The following is a 25,354-nucleotide window of genomic DNA, read 5'->3' on the forward strand; positions in this document are numbered from 1 at the left end:
CCCCACCCACCACCCACAGCACCTCTTAAGGACAGCTGACTTACTCTTTGACAAAGTTCTGAAGCTGGGCCTTAATTGATCTCTGAGTTTGGTCAAACAGAATCTACAAAGTAAAACACAACAGTGAATGTTAGAGAGAAAATGGAAGGTAAAAACCACATCGCCTAGCCAACACCCCTATTCCGATGACACCTTGTTTCTTATTGACAACCAGGAAACAAAGTGACAACGAACTTGAAGCCAGTTTTAAGCCAATTCTACAAGCCTCAAAAATAACTTGCTTTTCCTCACTACAGAAAAGAAACCATTTCAATTCTTCAGACTTTGGGAGACAACCCAACGGCGATGCAAACTCCTCTCTCTCCACGCCAGCTGAGGACAGCAGCACTGCCAGAGCCCAGCCAAGAGTTTCCACTGGGAAGACTTGGGAACATAAACAATGGATGTATTGAGTTCCAGTCAGCACTACTCAGTCCTGCCGGTCAAAGCACAGCTTTGAGTAGAGAGAAGAAAAAAATCTCATTCCTCAAAACCGCTTCACCCAGGTGTTACGGTACCCAGCACTGATGCTTCACCACAGAAATTCTTTCAGAACTCCAAGTGCTTTCAGAATTTTCAGAATGACTTCAAATTCTGGGTTTGAAAATGAGGTTGGGGAAACAATACACAAAACAGACACACACACACACACACACACACACACACACACACACACAAACCTTATGAATAATCCTAATTTAAAACACTACCACACCTGCCTAATTTGCTTCCAGAAAATGTTTTTTCCTTGCATCCTATTAAACATAAGCAACAGAAAAAAACTATAGAAATCAAAATGGAGCTAAATAGACAATTGCTAAAGAAAAAGAAACCAATAAAATGGAAACACGGTTCTTTTGAGATTATAAAATGGAAGTGCAGGGCGAAGGCTGTGACCAGAAGATAGAAAGGGAGCAGCCATCGGGCGGTTTCCAGGCTGCTCAGTAAAGTGTCCCTAAAGCAAGGCAGGCGCAACTGCAGGAGGAGGCCGGGCGCAGTGACTGGATGCAGTCAGTTAAGTTATCTGACCAGTAGCTGCTACCCTAGAGCCCAGGCTCTGCTGGCAACCAAATGCCACCCAGGCAGCTTTACAGGGAAGGGATGCTATGATGGAACCTGCAAGGTGGCCACTGTCTCAGACCCAGCTCTCTTCAGTGACACGTATGACGCTGTGGCAGGCTCAGAACTCTCTTGTTTCCCTCGTCTGAAGGAAGAGGGCTGTACAAACAGCTATCCAGCCAAAGTGATGAAGGGAAACAAAAAGTCACAGTGCTGGCCACTTAGGAGGCAGGGAATGGCCTTACCATAGATAGATATTAAAAGGATAGCGTGTGTGGTCGGGAACTAATTATAAGCCTAAAATCAACAGAAAAAGGAGCACTTTTTTTTTTTTTTTTTTTTTTTTTTTTTTTTTTTTTTTTTTCGGGGCTGGGGACTGAACCCGGGGCCTTTGTTTTCCTTGGCAAGCCCCCTCCCCCGGGGCCAAATCCCCAACCCCAAAAAGGAGCACTCTTGCTTTTGAAACATAAAATCCACCAAAGCTCACTAAAAAGAAACCGATAACTAGCAGACTTAGGATTTAAAATCTTCATTTCTCATAAGGTCCAGCTGGGCTTGGATGGTGCCCAGCAACCCAAACCAATAACCGCTTCCTATTTACCTGGACAGGACCTGGGCTCGCAGAAACACCCAGAGGTGAGTTCCCACAGCAGCTGTGCTCACCACTGCTGAAAATGCAAACAACCTGAATGCCCCTCACCATGAAATGGAAAAACATTAAGACAGCAATAAAAGGGAACATCTCGTAATGCACACAAACAGAGGAATCTCGTAGGTAAATAAATCCTACTCACGACACCTCACAGGCTACGGTTTATACGGTGTTTAGGGAAAAGCAAAACTATAGGTGTAGAAAAGAGGTCAGCCATTTCCAGTGGAGATGAGAGAGGGCAGCTGACAGGAGCTGGGGAGGGGCTGACAGGGGCTGCAGTTATCCTCACCTTAGTGACACAAACACACACAGTCAAGACCTCTAAAGCTCTATGCCACAAGAGATCAGCTTTCATACATGTAAATTAAAAATAACAAAACATGTAGAGTGTGCCTTCTTAACAACTCAGTGCAATTTCTATAGGTACAAAAGATGACATCTTACCAAAAAACAAAAAAATTAAAGAAAAGCAACTTAAAACTATTGCATTTATACCCGATCTTAGCCCAAAGGCCCAGAAGTGCTGCCCCCAGCAATCTTAAAGAACACACAGACCAAGTGTGTAACACAACTCCAGCTCACACATACTGGTGGAGACAGTTGTGATCAACTTTGGAAAACTGTCTCCAAGTTTTGAAGGTTTTGCTCTCTAATGATAGTCAATTTTTAAGGAATGTCTATGTAAAGGAAATTTTAATATTTAAAATGAACATTTATATTTGATCAGATTATTTTTCTGTACTTTTCTCTTAGCACAGAACTCCTTTACTATGCAAGTACAAATTCACATGCCATCCTGAAATGAGCCTGAGACATTTCTATAAACACGACGTTTATCTACAGATATGTGTGTTATATATGTATCATGTGTGTATTTAGCCAGCAACTCTATCAATAATAGCCAAACCTTGAAAAAAAAATACCATGGCCCATTGTGATGAACAAAATAGGTCCACAATGTTTTCAAAGATTTTTTTTTTTCCTTTTGAGACAGGGTCTCACTGTGTCACTCCAATGTCCTGGAACTCACTACGTAGATCACATTTGCTTCCAAATCAGAGATATGCCAGCCTCTGCCCCCAAGTGCTGGGATTAGAGTACCACCACACCGTGCACTTTCTTTTTTCTTTCCTGAGATCTGCTGCCCAGGCCTCCAACTGCATGATAACACTCCGACCCTCTGGTTCACCCAAGCAGCTATGACTCAAAGGCCACACTACTTAACCTAGACCATCCACAAACTCTGGCAATCCTTCCTTCAATCCTCTTCTCGGGTGGGAGCTGTCGCCTGCTTCTTCCAAACAGTAACAGAGACTTGACGGAGCGACTTCTGGGACTGGGTCTCAGCAGGCACCAATGTCCCCTTTGCCTTGTCTTGGGTCACATTTGGAGAGTAACGGAGTGTGCCATCAGGACACTCATGTAGCCCTGCAAAGACGGTCCCTGGAAGACAGCAGTGGTGGCACACGACTTTGATCCCAGCACTCAGGAGGCAGAAGCGGGCGGATCTCTGAGTTTGAGGCCAGCCTGGTCTACAGAGTGAGTTCCAGGGCAGCCAGGGCTACACAGAGTAACTGTCTTGAAAAACCAAAAAGAGAGGTGTGGGAGGGTGTGGAGAGGGGTCCTAGGTAAGGAACTTGGGCCTCTGGTTAAGAGGGATATAATTAAAACACCTTAGAAGTGGACCTGTCAGCCCATGTGAGGACTTGAAATGACTACGGTCCCAGCCCCAGTACTTAGGCAGGGTCCAGTGAAAGCCATCAAGACAGAGCCAGCCACCCAAGTGAGTCTCACCCAAACTCCTAACTCAGAAAACTCTAAGGTGCAGGTGCTTGTTATCCTCAGGCCGAGCTGAAATACAGGGATAGATGATACAGTCATCGACAAGTGAGTGCTACAGGAAGGGTGGCGTAGTCATACGATGCAATGTCACCGAGTAATTGTACACACTATTTCAATAACTGAGTGAAACTTACTAGGACACCCAAAATCAATCAGACTGCAGATCAGGAACTGACTACGAATGTGGGCTGAGGACAGAGAAGGAATTACAAAGAGCAAAAGAAAACTATGGGTGCACAAAATATGCCAAAGCTTACCACAATGTGTAATTATGCAATATGTATACTGGTCACTGTAAAAAGTGAGTGTATACCAAAGGAAAATGTATTTTGAAACTGTAACATATCATCCACGCCCTCTAAAACACTGCACTTCCAAAATAAAAGTGTATATGCATTTGAACAGCAAGAGAAGTATTTTAAGAAAGTCATTAGTCACTGTGTCTTTCTGAAACATGACGCCACTATGTAGTCCAGGCTGGCTGGACACTGATTATGTTGCCCAGGCTGCCTTCAAGCATGTGGTCTGCTGCCTCAGCCTCCCAGGCATGCACCACTGCGCGTGGCCAGCCTAGGTATCTGTGAGCAGGAGGCTGCTGATGCATGGGCAACTGAACACAAGCTGTCCCCAGGCCGACATCAGGACATACAATTACCCAACGACAAACTTGCCCAGTGCTCAGCTGCTGCACAGAACTGTTTCAACTCGTTCTAGAGGTTCATCTCACTTCCTGGTCTCGGATGTATACCTGCTAAGGTATGCACTTCTTTCCATATGCTGAAAGTAAACAGCTACGACAGCCATCGAGGGAAAGCAAGGCTCACTTCCATTTCTAGAGATGTAACACAATTGCTGTGAGCAACCACATACGGCAAATAACCAACAAAGGTTTCCTGCTAACGTGCCTCGGTCTCACTAAACTGCAGAACAGAGCTCAGGACCGGAGAGCCAGTGCTCACCTCAAGCCATTTCCCCTCGGGCGTGGGTCTCATCAAAGCAACATTCTCTCTGAGATGCCGAGATGCACATCATAGATGGCAGGCAAACCACTTCAGAAAGTCATCAGGGGAAAACCAGACAGACAGACAGACAGACAGACAAACCAGCTACAGATCTACAGTAACACCAGCCCTGCTTCCCATCCCTGCCATTATTTAGGGTTCAATGACTGAGACAATGTGCTGTAAAATCTTGACTGTAGAGAACACAAAACCATGCTTTCCAGAACTGAGTAAGGGACAACGCGACGTTCTGACTCTGCGGGGTCACTGGGTCTTTTGAACAATCTCATTAGGCCCTAATACAGAGTTAAAATAACCAGCAGGCGTCTCCGTGACCCTCAGTAGTGGCAGTCCTGGTAGTCACTGTCGTTCTTGTGATAAAGTAGCTGAGAAGGCCAGCTTAAGCAGCGTTTACTCGCTCCATCACGGTGGGAAAGACATGGTAGTGGGAGGACGTGGCTGTGACAGCAGGAGTACGACACAGTTGGCCACACTGCATCTGCAGTCACGAAGCAGAAAACATAAGCCCCAGTGCTCGCTCCATCCCCCTCTGCCTTTTGCATTATTCTGGACCCCAGCCCATGGGCGGTGCTGTCCACATTCAAGGTGGATCTTCACCCCTTAGTTAAACCAGCCCACAGACATGCCCACAAGACTGCCGCCTATGTGACTGGGTCCTGTGAACGGCACCTAACACAACACTTCTAAGTATGACATTCCACCTCGCTTCCTAATTCATCTAACTTCCAAAGTCCCCTCAGACTTACCAGATCCAACACTGTTGGAAAGCCCCATGTCACTCGTAAGACTCGGACCATGTCTTAATTTTGAGGCATAAAATTAATAAACAAGTTAACTATTTCTAATATGTAATGAGACAAAGTAAGTGTTCTCACTCCAAAATGGAGAACTGGGGACCTGGTAAGGATCAGACCAAAACCCCCTTGGGGAAACATAAAATTCTGTGCTGCATGTCTAGGGCTCTGGGCACCGCTGAGGCTCGAATGGCCTTGGGCAGCCCTGCTTCTCCAACTCTTGGTCAGGTTGGCTCCACTTGTCCCTGCGACTTTCTTCTACTGATATACCAGAGTCCTGGCATCTCCAACCTCTGAGGGTCTCAACTGTAACTTAGGGTTCATCTTCAAAGAACCTCCTTGAATGGACTCCAACCTTGCTTCAGCAGTTTTCTAGAATCTTGTAAGATACCACAACCCCAGAACTGATACCACATGAGCAGTGCTGGCAGGTTCTGATGTGGTGCCCTCTACCACATCTGGACCTCTATGTACCTTGGTGGCTGAAGCTGGAGAAACAAACACTCCCCTAGAAGATTGTTTCCACGCAAGGAAACCCTTCCCAGGCATTCTCAGTTCTTTCTCCTTTTCACATGCTGTATGGTGCCTTTCATGGTGGAGTCTCACCCTTACGGCGCTTCAGCTCTTGTCCCAGGAAGAAATGTCAGGACACCCTTAACTGTGCTTATCTGTGTAACAATCACGGGGCTTTCTCTACACTCTGCTCGTCCAGGACTTTAAACTTGCCACACTGCTCATGTTTTTCCTACTCTTCATTCTATATGTGCCCCTCCAGGTGTACACTTGGCTGAGAGCAATGAGCAGTAGCCATGGCACCGCCTGAATGCTCTGCTGCCTTGAAATGTCTCCAGTCCAGTTAGTTCCCTGCTCCGGCTGTCTCAGGACACAGGCAGAGAATGAATAGACCGTTTCCCGGAATGTAACACGAATGGCTTCTAGCTCAACTCCTAAGACTCCTGAAGAGGGAGTCGGGGGAGTCTACAGACAGATTAAAATGGGCAGAGGATGTAGAAAAAGTGGAACAGGCAAATGTCTGTTTGCCTGTAGAAACTTGTAATTCTCTGAACTCGTATGAGCAGTCCTCAGCGTCCACATTCCCCACAGTACTCTGAATGCCCATTAAGTTCTCCTTGCAGGGCTTCTGCGGCCTGAAGTTCTAGTTCTAAAACCTACCAACCACATGAACAGGTTTACTACAGCAACAGTCCTGCTTCTTAGAACCAGATTTCTGTCTTTGTAACTTTTCTTATCACTGTGACTGAGGTGACTGAGGAAGGAAAGTTTATACTTGGCCACAGCGGGAGGCAAGCCACAGCAAGGGGAGTGGCTCTCACAGGTGGCAGGGCTGTGGGGCACAGGTGGCAGGGCTGTGGCTCTCACAGGTGGCAGGGCCGTGGGGCACAGGTGGCTGGGCTGTGGCTCTCACAGGTGGCAGGACTGTGGGGCACAGGTGACAGGGCTGTGGGGCACAGGTGGCAGGGCTGTGGGGCACAGGTGGCAGGGCTGTGGCTCTCACAGGTGGCAGGGCTGTGGGGCACAGGTGACAGGGCTGTGGGGCACAGGTGGCTGGGCTGTGGAGGACAGGTGGCAGGGCTGTAGGAAAGCCGAGGACAGATGCTGGTGCTCAGGGTGCATCTGCCTCTTTATTCTGTCCGTGAGAGAGCTGTACCTATACCCAGGGTGCGCCCTCCTTCCTTGGTTAAATCTAGAAATGCCTTTACAGACTCTCCAACATATTTTACTCAAAATCCAAACAACTGACAATGAAGATTCGCTACTACAGGCTTCAACAGGCAAACAAATGTCTATTCGCTCTACATCCTCCGCCATGCCAACCTGTCTACAGACCTCTTCTGTCCCTCTGCAGTCAATGGTTCTCTACTGGGTTAGGCATTAATATCAAATTGCTATCAGAAATCAAATTGCGCACACCTGAAATTCCAGCATCTGAAAGGCTGAGACAGAAGGGCCATGAGTTCTAGGCCAGCCTGATCTGCCCAAGAGCTCACCAAACACCTCAGACTAGGAATGCAGTCACTGCCCAGCAGGCAGCAGCACACCTGTGGGCAGACAGTGACCAGGAAGCAGAAGCAGGAAGATCACAAACAGGACAGCCAGGGAATGCAGTGAGCTCTGAGCCAGCCTGGACCATGTGAGACCCTGTCAGGAACAGAGGGAAGGGAAAATGAGATTAGAGGGGAAAGGAAGGAAGAAAAGGGAAAGGCAAGGGAGGGGAGAAGTGAGGAGAGAAGCAGGGAGGGAGGGAAAGAGGGGTGGGAGAGGATTAAAATCCATGTTTACACAAGTCTTCAGGCAGCTTGTTTCTACGGTTACATTAAACTGCAGGTAAGGATGACCTGAGGTGATTTACAGAAAAAGAGGAAAGACAGACAGACAGAGAGACAGACCCACCGACTGACCAGCCACGCATTTCTGGATTCCTCATCCTTGCTACCAAAGATTCTGACCTTAATTAGGTCGGTTTACAAAACCAGCTCATACACGTCTGACCGCATTGAGAAGAATCTGCCTACCGCAGCTAAATCACTGACTCAGGTCCACTCACTCAGAAAGTAGCCCATAGTGGCTCTCACAGTCCCCAAAAGAGGCAAACGATTAAGAGGAGCAGAAGTCAGCACACTTCTGGATGGTAAGGAGAGCCTTACTCCTGAGATATGCTCTGACCGCCACAATCACGCACCCTTGTCATGAGTACAACACTCAAATGAGTAAAGCTGTGTTCCAATAAAATTTGAAATGGAAATAAATGAAAAATAAAAGCAAGGGACTAAATCTGGCCTGTGAGCCATAATGGGCTCTAAGGGTGACTTTCAGACTGGCCGCTGGCCTCTCTGACGATACTGGGGCTGAGGCTCTGCAGGGCCGACAGGCTTACAGCTGATCTGGCGGTGCTGATGTTCCTGCGTCAGGAACCACCATTTAAGCAGCAGACTCTGATGTACACATAAACTCAGAGACTCTTGGCAGCATGCCCAGGTCCAAGCCAGATGGGGTCCCAGCACTAAATAAGAGGGGGAAGTGAACCCAAGCTCCCCGTGCTGACCAAGAAGCTACTCCAACTGCCCACCACCTGCGGAGGAAAACTTAGTTCCTCCAATGGATTCCCCCTGGGCATGCAAACCTTACTTGTGGGCAGGCCCCATGCCCAGCAGTTGAGGGGCGACACAGAACAAACTCAGTGTTATTTCTGTACATTTCTCATCTTGGGCATTTCTTATCTTAGTGGTCTTTTTCTCGTATATTGTATCGTTTCTAACTGTGTACATGTGCGTGCATGTGTGTGTGTGTGTGTGTGTGTGTGTGTGCGCGTGCGCGCGCATGCACACACGCATGCAGGTGTCTATATACTGTGTTGCTTGTTTATCTTTGCATTTTTGTTTTCTAAAGAGAGAAAGAGAAGGTGAGGGGTTGGAAGGGTAGGGAGGTAGAGAGGTGGGGAGGATCTGTGAAGAGATGAGGAAGAGGAACCATGATCAGAATATGCTGCAAGGGAAAAAATAGTTCCAATTCAAAAAAATAAATAAATAAATAAATAGAATCAGAATCTCAAACTTCACTAGTGATTCTCAAAACTGCCCTACGTCAGAATCACCTAGGGTACTTTACAGTGGCCTCAGGTCAGAGTTCTGACATGGGCGTCATAAATAAACGCCGGACAGTTTAGTACAGGAAGTCTCCCAGCATACATACAACTAAGCACTATATATTAGTGTTTAAAACTGTGATCAGCATGAACTGACAGCCACCACAATTCTCCCAAGTGTGCAGAAGTATGTCACTGTACGACCAAGAGCTAATTCTCTTATCTTCGATTTGACATGACTGTGACTCTTGCTTTGATCAAAAGATTGTAGCCCAGGGGGAAGCAATGTGACTTCTGGACCTTGGTCTTTAGGAATTAGAGGTGCTAAACACCCAGGACTCCAGCCGGCCTTAGCACCAGACACGCTGACAAGCCACCCAGGCAGAACCAAGAGCAAAGACAGGCTAGCCTCCTCACATCCTGCCCAATAAACAGGAGTGTGTGTTTCCAAGTTGCCAAGTATGGGAGCGGATGTCCAACACTGAAAGACACTGACGGTTATGGTTTGCAAACATTTTAAAGGTGTAAACCAGTCGATACAACTGCGGTTTCGACTGCTGGGCCCTACTTAGATGCTATGAGATGACTTCCTCTGCTAACTTTCAGTTACAGACGGAATTATTCTTTTAGCAAAGCTATAAACCTCATCCCTTTTTGTCTCCATTTTGAATTACCCAAAACTATCAAAGATTTCAGTCCTACCTCAGGACCACTGCTTGTATTATTCCTAGAACCATCTCTAAGAATGAAAGTGTGAACAGCCAGTGTAACCTTCAGCACAATCACACTGTGCAGTAGACTGACCTCTGTACCAGTTGTTGCTTCTTGGCAGTTTTACCTGGCTTGTGGTGATGGTTAATCAAAGCCTTTCCCAACAAAATGTTATTCTTCCCTATTTTTAGCTATTTTTTGTTTTATGGTTTTTTTTAAGATTTACTTATTTATTATATATGAGTACACTGAAACTGTCTTCAGACACACCAGAAGAGGGCATCAGATCCCATTACAGATGGTTATGAGCCACCATGTGGTTGCTGGGATTTGAACTCAGGACCTCTGGAAGAGCAGGCAGTGCTCTTAACCGCTGAGCCATCTCTCCAGCCCCTATTTTTTGTTATTGAAAAGTTATGTATGCAAATGGAATGAAATGCACTGATCTAATTTTTTAGAAAGAGTACAGGTCTACAGAGACTCAAAGTCTCTTTTGAAAAATCCACTTTCTAATCATAAACCTAAGTAACACTAAACTAAAGTGAGCTAGTACTTTGCTTTATTTACTAATTAATTTTAATATATCGATATAATTTAAAATATCATACACAGTATGCACATCCACACAAAAACTATCCCCAACCTCTAAGACTTACAGCATGTACTCGTGTGTTTCATTGCTAAGCAGATCTACCTCACCACTGATTTCTGTACATTGAACAATTTTTCATTAATTATACCCAAAAGACAAATATAGTAGTTCAAAATTATCTCCCTCAACCTAAATCTTTTTATCTCAAAATTATAAATTAATGGTAATAATGACTCGCAACACTTAAATCCAAGTGATCATTTCCTACCCAAAAACCACGCGCTCTAAGTCTCGGCAGCATAACAACAACCTCCTTCCACAGGACTGCACGCACCAGAGCAGGCGACCGCTATGTGGTTGCTAACTGCAAGCTAAGGCCAAAATAACCCTTAGGACTGCAGAAATCACACATGAAATCACACTACGTTATGATAATGTTTCCAGGGCCTAGAGAAACGGCCTGGCGGTTAAGAGCACTGGCTGCCTCTCCAGAGGACCCAGGTTTGATTCCCAGCACCCACACAGTGATTGACAACCACACCCACACAGTGATTGACAACCATTGTAACCCAGTCCTAGGCGGAGCTGATGCTTTCTTCTGGCCTTGGTAGGTACCAGGCACATACATGGAGGCAAAACACTAGTACACATAAAATACACATAAAAATAAACACATCTTTTTCAAGGCAGAAGACTGTACATGCCAGTTTTTGGAAAAGCTAACTAGAACTAAAAATAAATATTGATATGTAACTTCAGTTACAATATAACCAGCCCAACCCTCACCTCACCCCCCAAAAATGACACAGAGTCAAAGTGGGAAAATAACTTTAATGGGGATTAATTTATAATATTAAGTTTATTACGGAAAATAGAGTATCATTTTATTTAGTGGAGTAACCATGGGCAAACTATCCATAAAATAAATAAACTGTCCAGGAAATAACCCTTTGACCCACGGCTCAAACACACAAGGTCTATTCTACTAGAACTGGAAATAAAGCCAATCTCTTTCCTTGTTCCCTGCCATCCACACCTATGGAGTATTTTATACCACCCCAACATAAAACCGATCAGGTCACCAAATGAGTCGTGTCCTAAGACTGATGCTTGAGTTGCCACCAGTCCCTGCATCCCCCACCACACATACTTACTGTGTGGAAATTGATCATTTCCTGAAGACTGTCAGAAAACTTGGTCAAACTCGTCTGTAAGAAAGAAACCAAAGAAAAAGTAAATCATTTAACATTTATTAAAGTAAGTCACAAAAATATTACATTAGCATTTCTGACAGAAAATTCAAATTATCCTGTAAGCAGTAACATTTACTTGCAAGGACAATCTCAATGGCTCACTGGACATGCTCTGCAGGGGTCATCCCTACTATAAGTCTACATGTGACAACATGTGTCTACATGTGACAACATGCAGAGGCCTAGAAAAATCAAAGAATTCATTAGTACTGACTTATCCACAGTGTGTACAGCCCTAAAGGTTTGATAGCATTCATAGTGTGCCCTGTGAGCGACAGTGGTCAGATAATTGTCAAAACACACCTGCTACTTCACTATTCAGTTTTCAAGATGGAAAAAACAATCAGTAACACTACAGAACACAGGAAGGGACCCAAGCTAGTCCAGCACAACAGGCCAACCACACGTACATACCAAGCATGCAGTTGGGTCCTGCTCTTAGCATACTAAGACTCTGTTCGCCGCACCGTCAACTACTGCTGCCGGTTTGTTCTTGACCACTGGCAGCTACATCAGCTCACCCACCCAAATGTCAACTTGAGTACTGGAAAGCAGGTGAGGGCAGTGGTGCTAACTATGCACCCAACACATCAAACTTCAATGTACAGCTACCTTAAAAAATGGAACTGCAGGCTGGGCCATGGTGGCACCACACCTTTAAAGCTCAACTCTCAGGAGGCAGAGGCAGGCAGATCTCTGTGAGTTCAAGGCCAGGCCAATCTACAGATTAAGTTCCAGGATAGCCAAGGCTACACAGAGACGCCCTGTCTCAAAACAAACAAACAAACAAATGAACAAACAAATAATCAAAACCAAACAACAAGAAGTGCAGAATATGGCTCCAGGAAATGGCAGCCCTTCTGCTTGCTGTAAGCATCAGTAAGGTTAATCAGTGCACAGTCACATGCTGTTCTGTTGCGCCGTCTCTGTACCTGTAATTTTAGCGATACCAACCTCAACCACAGCGTCATTGCTAGAATACTGGGCCAGGTCCCGAATCCCATTCATGAACTGTTTATTTGCGGCACAAAAGGCTTTGCCGGTATCAATCATCGCGATACAAAGTTTCACCAGCTGAGAAAGGGAAAAGAAGAGATAAGAAAGGACTGATCTTGTAGTGCCTTCACTGAAGAAGAGTTAGCCTTGCTGCGGGAGAGAGCCTACTCAATACAAATTACATTTCACAAAAAAACTAGAAATTACTGTAAGAAATTTTCCTTTGCGATTTAGCTCAGTGGTAGAGCGCTTGCCTAGGAAGCGCAAGGCCCTGGGTTCGATCCCCAGCTCCGAAAAAAAAAAAAGAACAAAGAAATTTTCCTTTGCTTTACATAATAAATTCACAGGAAGAGTTATACCAAAGGTCAGCCTTTTAGGACCCAGGGGCTGTCTGACTGCACACCACCTTTTTATCAAATCCATAATGTAGGCTCGTACGTGTTTACTAAATCTAGAAGAGGAGTCGGGATGGAGTCACAGTAGAGCACTTGCCCTCGTGAACAGCCCTGAGTTCAGTTCCCGGTGCGCATATGCACAACTACGACTAGAGGAAAGGAGGGGTGAATGGGCAGCAGTGGTGACAACGTAACTAGATGTTTAACTGTGGGACGCTGGGGTAAAGGGACATGGACCCGGTCATAGTCACTCTGCTCAGTGGCTCACCGGCAGACAGACGTCTGAGACGACTACACAATACTGGAAACCACTAGCAAAAACGTATTTCTTCCCCAACGCCTGCTTTGGGCACTGAATAAAGCCTCAGAACTGAGCGTGCACCAGCCTCTCTGGCTTCTCCCTCATTTATGCCTCCACTGTGACTCATCCATGTGAAAGCCGTGTGACATGTACAAGCAATATAATCCGATACACAGAGCTGGGGGTGTGGCTGTGCTGCAGAGGCTGCCAAGGTCGCTACAGGCGCAAATCCACTCCCTCGCGCCACAAACAAAGACAGCTCTACCTCAGGTAAATAACAGCATTCAACGCACAGGGGAAAATCAGATTTTTAAAAGTACTAAAACTTACTGAGATGGAAATCCTTCTGTGTGCTTAGAAAATGTCTGCAAGAATCCATAGAAAGCTAGGACAGAGTGCTTCTCTAGCAAAGGAATCAGATGGGAACAACTTTCACTGGGTCCACCTCTTTTGCCTTTGAATTTTGTCCCATGTAGGTAGTGTTACTCAAGAAATTAAATATCAAAACTAATTAAATTAAAAGGAGAGGCTAATACATAGTATAGCATGATTTAAACAGGATTTTCAGGTCAATCTACTCAGATTCAAATCCTAACTGCCACCTAAGAGGGCCTGGTGACCTTGACAAACCTGCATTTCTTCACCTGTGGATGATAACAAGGGTAATGGTGTGAACATACAAGAAGCTTCCATCCAGAGAGACCACGTGAAAAATCCCTCAGCAAAGCAACTACAGGTGCACGGCCACTGCTCAGCAAAGCGCCGGCCTCCCGGCTTTCTCATGGACACTCACTCGTTTCTGCTTTGCTTCATAGGAAACAGAGGTGGAGGACAAGCGAAAGGAAGCGGCAGTGGAGGATTTGCACAGAAAAGGATACTTTGATTGCTGCAAACGGACAGGTTGCTTCTGGATCAGGACGGAGAAATAAAAACATTCCCACCAGGCAGGGTGAGGAGCACTGTGCCAGTCTCACAGAGCGGTTACCCACACAGCCACAGTGCGGGCGAGAGCCTACGATCCCCAGGGAAATGCATCTAGTGTTTGGACTCTGCAGCCGTACCAAGCACACTGCACCCTTCGTGGTGTAGAGTACATCATTAAGCTTCACGTAAGGGGAATCCTACTGGGCAAGGTGGTGTCTGCACCATAGCTCTAAGAGGCTGAGGCAGGAGAATCACTAGCACAGGGGTTGAAAACCAGCCTAGACAACGAAATGAGACCCTTGCCTCGATAATTAAAAGTGTGAGCATGCTTACTTTTTACTTTTACTTATCTTTCATGGAAGCAGCTGACTGATACGATCGCAGTCATAACACATAATCAGAAGACAATCCACAGAGACAGAAACGAGCTTAGGACACGCAGGACAGAGGGAACTGGGAAGCAGCAGCGGGCTCCTCTTTGGAGAAGAGGAAAATAATCTGGGAATGAGACCAGGGTAATGACATCCAACAGGTACAGTGTAGGAGGCCACTGTCAGGAGAGGTGTGCTGGGCATAACGCCTGTCTCTAAAGCAGGAGATGTCACCGAACAGCGTTAGAAAGCGAAGTCTGAGCGGATGGGCGGAAGCCATGTATTTCTCATTCTGAGGCTTCTGACTGGCACACAGCAGGCAATGCCGCATGGACACACACCCAAAACCACCATCAGTAACAACAGAGAGGATAGGGACCAACGGACGTTTACCCTTACATAAATTCAACTGTAGAACTATAAAGTGCTTTAAGTTCTTCTGGAATTGGATTAAAAATGGGATGAGCACTTTAAATTTTACTTGCATTTGAACCTGGCCACACGGACACTTACACAAGGATCATCCAGGTTATGTATAAAATCCAGTAAGTATCAGAAAAGACACTGAGATCGTCCGGATGGTGAAGACGTGAACAAACTCCTAACAACGTGAAGGAAGCTCTGAGAGGCTCTGAAAGGAGGCGTGGACTCCAGCTTTGACGATCCATCTTGAACAGGCAGGTACTCAGTGTCTCCAGCCTTCGTTTCCTCACGCAGCAAGCTGGGGCAAGAGCAACTCTCCTCACAGAGATCCCAAGTGAATAAACCACCACTGTGGCGGGCGCTAACTGCTTATTGTAGGAAACAGGAGTTACTGATCTCAGCTTAGATGTACACTTACCTTGTCCAGTTTTAGTTCCAGCTCAGCCACATCTCCTTCTACTTCTTCCAAAGCAGCCCTAGGAGAATCGGATAGAAAGCAAGTTAGTTGTCTCTTTAAAGGTACACTTTACTCTTAAAAAACCGTGAGAGCACAGACACGAATGGTTAAAAGTTATCCTTTATGTAAAATGACAGTAACACAGAACCACAGACTGTCATGCTAGCTTTAACATTCATGTGTAAACATGTATGTGGGTGGGGATGTGCACATTACACGAGTGCCCATAGAAGCCAGAGGTGTCAGACCTCCTGGAGCAGGAGTTGAGACGTCTGATACAATGTGGGGGACTGAATCCGGATCCTCGAGAGGAGGAAAATGGTCTTAAAGCCAAGCCATCCTGCCACCCCCAGGCTAACTTACTTTTAATCACTAACACAGTTCAAATTAGTAACAGTATTCTGAATTGTTGTGGTTTTTTTTAATTGAATTAAGAATATGTAAGCAGGGGTTGGGGATTTAGGTCAGTGGTAGAGCGCTTGCCTAGGAAGCGCAAGGCCCTGGGTTCGGTCCCCAGCTCCGAAAAAAAAAGAACCAAAAAGAATATGTAAGCAGGAGCATAAAATACAGAAAGGACACCAATCAAATAAAATCAACCAAAAGCCTAATTTCAAAGAAAGAAAGAAAGAAAAAAAGAAAGAAAGAAAGAAAGAAAGAAAGAAAGAAAGAAAGAAAGAGTAAAAATGTTTTAATAATTGAGCCTTAACCGACTCTGATTTGTAGATGATGAAGTCTATACAACCAAAGAGCCAGGCACTGGCAATCAAAGGGGCTTTCACTATGAGAAATAAAAATAAGGGCACTTTGTCTCTTGTCAATATAATTTTAATATAGAAAACTCTACAAAGGTTAAAGGATACAGAAAGAAGTAAGCAGTAAGCCAGAGGCTCTTAATGGCAGTGAGAAAGCAACCAATGCTACAGCAGGCTGCATTCCAACACTGGAAACCTCTGGGGAAAACAGCTCCAACACTAACAGTGTGTGTAGCAGAGTGTACGCTACACCTTGAGTATACTCCTGTGTGTACTGTGCCTACACCTTGAGTATACTCCCTGTGAGTACTGTGCCTACACCTTGAGTATACTCCCTGTGTGTACTGTGCCTACACCTTGAGTATACTCCCTGTGAGTACTGTGCCTACATCTTGAGTATACTCCCTGTGTGTACTGTGCCTACATCTTGAGTATACTCCCTGTGTGTGCTGTGCCTACATCTTGAGTATACTCCCTGTGTGTACTGTGCCTACATCTTGAATATACTCCCTGTGTGTGCTGTGCCTACACCTTGAGTATACTCCCTGTGTGTACTGTGCATACTGCAACAGGATCCAAACCCTCAGGTGTACCAAGTAGGCAATGTTCCACTGCGCACCGACCACAACCAAACACCATTTTCTTACCCCTACTTGATGTCCGAGCAATTTTCCAGCACGTATTTTAAGAACTAAACAAAACTTGTTTTGATTGGACAGTAATGGAAGACTACCTTCCCATTCTGAAGCAACACACTAAACAAAAGAAAGGCAGACATTGCTGGTGGGAGAAAGAGGAGCACTCCTCCATTGTTGGTGGGAGTGCAGACTGGTACAACCACTCTGGAAATCAGTCTGGAGGCTCCTCAGAAACCTGGACATTGCACTGCCTGAGGACCCAGCTATACCTCTCTTGGGCATATACCCAAAAGATGCTCCAACATACAACAAAGACACATGCTCCACTATGTTCATAGCAGCCTTATTTATAATAGTCAGAAGCTGGAAAGAACCCAGATGCCCTTCAACAGAGGAATGGACACAGAAAATGTGGTACATCTACACAATGGAGTACTGCTCAGCTATCAAAAACAATGACTTCATGAAAGCCATGGATAGAACTGGAAAATATCATCCTGAGTGAGGTAACCCAATCACAAAAGAATACACATGGTATGCACTCACTGATAAGTGTATATTAGCCCAAAAGCTCAGATTACCCAAGATACAATCCCCAGACCACATGAAGCTCAAGAAGGACAACCAATGTCTGGAAGCTTCAGTCCTCCTTAGAAGGGGGAACAAAAATATTCATAGGAGGAAATATGAAGACAAAGTTGGGAGCAGAGACTAAAGGAAAGGCCATCCAGAGACTGTCCCAGCTGGAGATCCAGCCCATCATACAGACATCAAACCCAGACAATATTGCTGATGCCAAGAAGTGCATGCTGACAGGAGCCTGATATAGCTGTCTCCTGAGAGGCTCAGTCAGAGAGTGACAAATACAGAGGCGGACGCTCACAGCCAACCATTGAACTGAGAACGGGGTCCCCACTGGAGGAGTTAGAGAAAGGATTGAAAGAGCTGAAGGGGCTTGCAACCCTATAAGAACAATAATATCAACCAACCAGAGCTCCCAGGGACTAAACCACCACCCAAAGAGTACACATGGACAGACCCATGGCTCCAGTCACATATGTAGCAGAGGATGGCTTTGTTGGGCACCAATGGGAGGAGAAGCCCTTGGTCCTGCCAAGGCTGACCCCCACCCCCACCCCGTGTAGGGGAATGTCAGGGCAGGGAGGCGAGAGGGGGTGAGTGGATGGGGAGGGGAACACCCTCATAGAAGAAAAGGGAGGGGGAATGGGATAGGGGGGCTATGGATAGGAAACCGAAAAGGGGGATAACATTTGAAATGTAAATAAATATCTCTAAAAATAAAAAAAAAAATTAAAAAGAAAGGCAGGATATAAACCCCATTTCCTACTTCTGCTACCTGGATGACCTCTGAATAAATACTTTATCAGCTCCATCTGAGGACACACATTTTTAAAGCTTTTAACCTAAGTTTTTCTGTATGCATGCACCATTATCAATGAGATCTTCTCACACGTGTTTCAGGAGCCCCGGGGGCGGCACACACTTAGCACAGAGGCAGAGCACTTCTTCCTGACTGACAGCTGCCTGCCCACTGTCTTTGAGTGCCCTCCACACGACACACTGCAGCCTTGGAACCATAATCCTCACCCTTACCCTACACCATTTAAACCCACTTCACACCTGAGAGCAGGTATCTGTGTGAGGATACTGTAACTGAAAATGAAGATGTACAATACTCAAGACAGTACAGAGATGATGGTGTCTTTTCCTTAGGTAATAGAGCAAGTGTCTGAATGAGGTCGCAAGGCATGTAACCTGGCACTCAGGGCACAGAGGTGAGAGCAGCCTTGAGCCTGGGAGTTCTAAGACAACCTGGGCAACACCCTCATCTCAAAATAAACACACAAATGAAGTTCATCTTACTCACTGGAGAATATGTGCATGAGATTAAATTATTACACTGAGAGAGAAGAAAATTACACAATAGGATAACATAAGCCAAAACTCGTGGGAAAAAGGCCAAAATTACAGGTTCCATTTCTTCCACAGTTTAAAATTTAACATTCCAAAAAAAAAAAGAATCAGGGGGCTCAGTTGGTAACACAGTTGCTCTGTAAGCATAGGCACCCAAGTCTGATCCCAGAGTCCACATGAAAATACCAGGGGTGATGGTGTGCACTTGTAGTCCCAGCACTGGTAAGTGAAGACACAGGTACTGGGACTCTCTGGCCAGCCAGAGAAAGTCTATCTCCAAGGAGGAGGATACCTCTCCTCCAGCCTACACACACACACACACACACACACACACACACACACACACACACACACACACGCACGCACGCACACACGCACACAACAAGCATGCACAGACACACACATATGAATAAAACACATGCATGCAAATGCTTACACATACACATAAATACATGTACATGCCAGCACACACATACATACACACATATATACACGCAAGCACACATGTACGCATATGTTCCTACATAAGACCAAACACACATGCTCACACACACACATGTACATATATCACACACACGAACAAACATGAACATACACACATGCTCTTATACATGCGTTTGTTTGGGTTTTGTGTGTTTATTTTGCTTGTCTGAGATGGGGCTTCTCTGTATATCCCTGCTGTCCTGGAACTCACTTTTTAGACCAGACTGGCCTCAAACTCTGAGATCTGTCTGTCTCTGCCTCCCAAGTGCTGGGATTAAAAGCGTGCACCACCACTGGCCAGCCACGCACACACTTTTTTAAAAAAAATCAAACTCGGTCTGTAGCTCAGGGTAGAATGTTGTTTGGTAGGAAGTACAGGTAAAAACCCTGGGCTCCATCCCAAGCACAGACTTTAAAATGTAAGTGCGTTTTTTTCAAAAGGCCACTCAGCCTAAAGATGAAAGAAAATATAAGACTAAGCATAAAAATAAGCAAGGTTAGTGATAAAGGACTACTGATGGTTCATTCTCTCTCTCTCTCTCTCTCTCTCTCTCTCTCTCTCTCTCTCTCTCTCTCTCCCCCCCCTCCCTCCCTCCCCTCTCCTCCCCCTCTCATTTTTAATGTTTGCTTTAGGTTTGGGAGGATCTCAAGTTCAACATCAGCCTGGCTACTTTTTTCAAGACAAACACCACGACCCTCCACTTCACTCTTGGCAATGTCCTTACAATGGATTAGCCAAACTAGGTCATACAATTGTGCAACAAAAATGCAGGAACGAGATTCAGGATCACTAATAAGCACACAAATGTCCTCCAGCAAAAAAGCAGGCTGAAGACTGAGTCTTGACTGCCTGCTAAGGAGTTATAGAGTAACAATAACTATTCAAAGCATCACAGAGGGCTGGCTGGGACGCAGCTCACTAGTAAAGTACTCCACGATTGTGAGCCCAACATCACACACAACAAGTCGCACGTGCATATGTGCATGAGTGCATATAATGCATAGATCTGAAACTAACATTTGTAGCTCTTGTTTTGTGAAATGGCTCTATTCCAAGAAATTATATACACACAGAATAAGCATTTATACTCAAACTGCTGTGTGTGTCATGGTTAAATACAATCCCTAGCCAACTTCCTCTTCCAGCTCACAGCCTTTTCCAACTTGAGCAATACTGGACTATTCTTTACAAAGAAAGAACAAGGGCCAGACCCAGGACAGCTCACTGATCCAAAGACAGCCAACCCTGTGACTAATGGCCAAAAAGCAATGACAAAAAGTCCCTACAGCAAGCCACGGCTCCCCGTGATAGTGAGCATAAACCCTGGAAAGCTGTTTCCTAAAAGAAATCTCTCACTGAATCATTTATATCATGAATGGCTACTTACTTACCTGGTGAAGTCCGGATCCGTTCTGTCTGCCTCTGTGTGGCCTTTATATGGAGGGGCAGGGAAATGCAATTATTATGACCCTGACTTTATACCTCAGTAACCAGATGGACAAATTATTACGCTTCCATTTCATCTACAAAATACAGATAACGGGTCTCCTGGAAGAAGTGGGACTGATTTTGAAGACTTGGAAAACTGTAGTGAAGCGCCAGGCCCTTGGCACCACACGCTGCTGCCGCCGACCTCCTGTGCTGAGTACACAGCCAAGGTCCCCTAAGCCTGACTCCAACCCAGGCCAGAGGACTAGGAATGACAGCAGGGTGCTGAAACACACGCTTGGTTCCCAGAGTTGTCCTCTCAGAGCCCGTGTAAACACAGGAAAACCCACTGAGATCAGAACAAAAGCAAGCCAAGGCTTTACACACAGGAGTTCATCCCCAGGCACCACAAAATAATAAAAGTTGCTTTGTGTTTTTTTAAGTCTCACTGAATGGAATTAAAAGTTCTGCCTTCCCCAATTATCTTAGATCTATTATAGCTACTCCTATTTTCTCAAATTGCAACCAACCAAACTTGCAGGCTCCACGGAGAAACTCTAAAATGAATAAAAACAAAAGACAACGGAAAAGGAGTAAATGTGAGAGGCAAATCTTCACTCTTCCGGTCAATTAATATGAATCCCTGAAAATATGGGAAGTTTCTCAGGCCTGCCTCATCACCCACACAAGAGAAGGCTCCGACTCGTGCGCCTACAGTACTGCTTTAAAGGAAACGGTCTATTAGAACAGCGTTCTAAACAAGCCTGACACCTAAATTTGATTCTCTTTTTCCCAAGCAAGATTTTCTTTAGGCTCTTGCTTGCAAATTAGTTAAAAGCAAACAAGCAAGCAACCAAAGAGTGAGTAAACAAACACAAATGGTAAATGATGGAGTCTTTTCTGTACCAACACCCTCCTTCTCCCTCAGAGTCTCCTCTGTGGACAGCATGTAACACAGGAATATGAAAATGGAAGTGTTTTTCAAAGCTATTTGAACGACAACATTTAGGAGGAAAAGTTATATATTTCATACAGATTACAAAATACTCTGCCACTCTCCCCAAATAAAAGTAATTTTTCAAAAGAAAGGGTTATAACTTAAGAAACATAGTTCTTTATCTTTAAAGTCCTCCCCTGTCAGTATCGTCCACAGTAAAATGACAGGGGACGGGAAGGAACGCAGCCAAACATGCAGCAGGCCAAAGCACAGGGCTGGAGTGCAGGGAAGATGGTCGGTGAGAGCTCATCCAAGTCATCACACATACATCACTCACTCTGTAAATCTCAACTCACAGAGACACCGTGCCTTGAAAAATGAGAGAGACAGAGACAGAGAGAGAGAGACAGAGAGAGACAGAGAGAGACAGAGAGAGACAGAGAGAGAGACAGAGAGACAGAGACAGACTTGTTTGTTCTGTAGACTGTTCCGTTCTGCACACTGAAGCCGGGGCAGGCAGAACTGCACACAAAGGAGCGTCTGGCCTAGCACTCACTCCACTTGTCTCCAGAGAGGTGTGTGACTTCGACAGCCACACCTGGCGTCCCCTCTGCATGGCAGACAGCAGCTATGTCCTGTAAGGTTTATTACGTGCAATGGCAAATATTCTCTATTGATAGGACACCAGCGTAAAGAAATTCCAGAAACATTAATCAGGTGTGAAATCATCTTATTTTCCCCCTCATAAAACTCAATACTAGTTCAGCAAGCTATTTGAATATATTCCTCCGCCCCTAACAGCCTGTATTTCCTGTTTAGGGAGTTAGTGAATTCAAGCAGGGGAGATGCCAGGATAATTACCGTGGGAGTTAACGCCATGCCACAGAAGGCCCACTTGTTCCACTGAGATCAATAATCAGCAGTGACAACTGCTAACCCATCCTTCACACCTTCAGGGTTAGGGATGAATGACGGGAAGCCATTCCAGAGAGAGGAAAGGGAGAGGTGAAGGCAACGCACACACATAGGCTTCATAAAGCTGCCTTCAACTGAGCCCAGAAGACAAGAGTGGAAAGATTCTTCTGTGTTAAAACCACACGTGTGCACGTGCACACGTACACACAATACACACACACACTCTCATACACACTCACACACACACATATACGCACACACTCTCACACTCACACACACTCACATACACACACACATACACACACACACTCACACACACACACACACACACACACTCACACACACACACACACACACACACACACACACACACACACACACACACTCACTCACTCACTCAGGCAGGCAAATTTCCTTCAGAAGAAACTTTTAAGGTTAACATTCTACAAGGTCACTCTACTCCCAAAAACGACTTATCAGTGCTCCGGGGTTTGATAGAAACATTACTAAGTTTGGGGCACCGTATAGAGATAAAATCAAACTTACCCAGGCCAAACTCCGGTGCTTGCATTGCTCCTGGGGGGCGTGCATCAAGAGCTTAGAGGTAAGAGCACTGTAAACATCATGGTCTGTAAAATCGAAGAAGGCATTCTCGTGCGGGAAGGACGCTATGGCCGATGAGACTACCAGGCTGCCTGAGCACCTGACAGTAGCGGAGCACAGACTCCAAGGAAGAAGGGAGCAAGACGGGGGGCTCCTAGAGTCGGGGCTGGTGCTCCATCTTTCATAGTGTACCCCCCTTTTCAGGTTAATGGCCAATAAGAACGCAGGACCCGCTGGAAACCACAGCAGGTTAGAGAAGCACAAACTCAGCCTCTCAGGGTTCTCTCCTTGACATGGTGGAGGCCACTCTACAACCACAGTTACAACCTTTCCAGGTTCCTCCTCGAACTAAGCATACCCACAGTCAGACCTAAACCAATTAAAACTAAACCAAGAACTGGAATAAATCTTAGGAGACTGCTGGATGACAAACCTTGCAGTGAGACTACAGCAGCACACTAGGCAAAGCATATCCAGTGCTGTGCCCTAAGAAAAGCCTGCGGTCTTACATAACTTATAGCATGGACACAGGATGACACACGCTTAAGAGTCTGACAGGCGAGCTTTGAGGGCAATTTCATACTGTGAGCAACCTAAGAGGGTAAAATTCGTGAAGCCCTGGCTCAGGTTAAAACTACACACTGCCCAGTTCCCCACGTCCACCCAGAGGCTCGCAGCCAACTGTAACCCCAGTCTCCACGTCCACCCAGAGGCTCGCAGCCAACTGTAGCTCCAGTCTCCACGTCCACCCAGAGGCTCGCAGCCAACTGTAGCTCCAGTTTCAAGGGCTCCAACGTCCTCTTCAGACTCCTTGGGAACCTGCGCTCACACGTCCCCTTTCCCAGACACAGATTTACACAATTTTAAAAATGAATAAAGTCATACCTGTGCTCACTTCGGATATGGAGCCTGCTAGTCAATATTGTTAGGTTTCAAACCGGGGACAAATAGCTGAGGTCCCTATTTATCATCAAAGAGAGCCTGGCCACCCGGTTCTCCTGGCATCCCCCAGTCCCCACCAGTTACAGGCGCCTCCTGGCTGGCATACCCTGAACTCTCCAGGCGGGGGCGCTGAGCTCCCTCCCTCCACGCAGCTGCCCTTCTCTGTACAATCTGACCATTTGATTGCCTGGTCTTTTTGTCACTCTCTTTTGGGTCTCCTGGCTGCCACAAAGGTTTCCCTCTCTTCCCTCTCCCCTTCTCCTCCCCCCTCTCTTCACGTGGCCCAATTCTGGCTCATGTTCACTCTGGACTCTCCCAATGTCGCTGCCACTGGTTCTCTTCTCCCTTTTACCTACAATCAACAACTTTCTCATCCACCATACCCAGGAGCAGTCATGTTGCTTTGGTTCTTACTTCTTTTCTTCATCCAAATATAACCAACAGTAACTGTGATTGCTCAGTAAGTCTAGACTATGAGGTCTAAAGATGGGGACCGTAGCTCTCTTAGCAATCCATCCTAGTTCAGAATGAATGAATGAATGAATGAATGAGGGAAGGAAGGATGGAGGGAGGGGAAAGAAAAAGAAAGGTGTTTAGGTTTGGCCGGTTCCTAGGTATTGCTAAATTCTGTATCTGAAGGTCTAGGCCTCCAAGGAAATTCTCCTTGTTGGGCAAACTTTGTTCCTTGATTTAAAACTATTGGTTAAATAAAATTGGCTACAGCCAATTACTGGAGAGATTGGAGGTAGGTGGGTTTGGAATGACCTGGCTTGGGTGGGGAAGATAGGAGAGAAGAGACCAGAAATAGAGGCTGGGAGAATGAGAGGAGAGGAGAAAACCGCAATGAGGGGAGATGGACCAGATGTGGCCAGGGGAAACAGCAATATTTGGGGTACACTGTTGGGGAGGTAGCCAGATCAGCAGAAAAGTAGATTAGGGGTGACCTTCCCCCCCCACACCCCCAGTAATTGTCAAAACCAAATAAAATGACCAGAGTTTGAGTCTTATTTATTTGTAAGCTGGTCAGGGATAACCTTCAGTTAGCTGTAGTACAAAAGGAAAGGAAAGACAAGACATGAAAACTGGACTATGGATGAAAACAGGAAAGTCAGTCTCCTTCCATACACTGGGATGAACGCGTGCACCTGTACCTGATCATTAACTGATATTTCTAAGACTCGGAGATGAAGGCGGAGTCTCTGTGAGGTTAAGGCCCAGCCTGGTCTACAGAGCAAGTTCCAGGACAGCCAGACAAACAAATGAGACGTGTGTATGAAGCACTAGG

General features: G+C 45.7%; 1 protein-coding gene across 1 annotated transcript in view; it reads right to left on the reverse strand.

Annotated features, from left to right (window-relative positions):
- Acap2 (ArfGAP with coiled-coil, ankyrin repeat and PH domains 2) overlaps positions 1-25,354 on the reverse strand; it is a 107,891-nt gene that overhangs the window by 49,985 nt on the left and 32,552 nt on the right. Inside the window, exons 2-5 of the mRNA XM_032900071.1 lie at positions 15,397-15,454; positions 12,523-12,642; positions 11,470-11,523; positions 45-103 (exon numbers count right to left, since the gene is read on the reverse strand). Of these exons, the coding sequence (XP_032755962.1) occupies positions 45-103; positions 11,470-11,523; positions 12,523-12,642; positions 15,397-15,454 (291 nt within the window). The remainder of the gene's footprint in view (positions 1-44; positions 104-11,469; positions 11,524-12,522; positions 12,643-15,396; positions 15,455-25,354) is intronic.

Source organism: Rattus rattus, chromosome 4, assembly GCF_011064425.1.
Source record: "Rattus rattus isolate New Zealand chromosome 4, Rrattus_CSIRO_v1, whole genome shotgun sequence".
Taxonomy (NCBI): domain Eukaryota; kingdom Metazoa; phylum Chordata; class Mammalia; order Rodentia; family Muridae; genus Rattus; species Rattus rattus.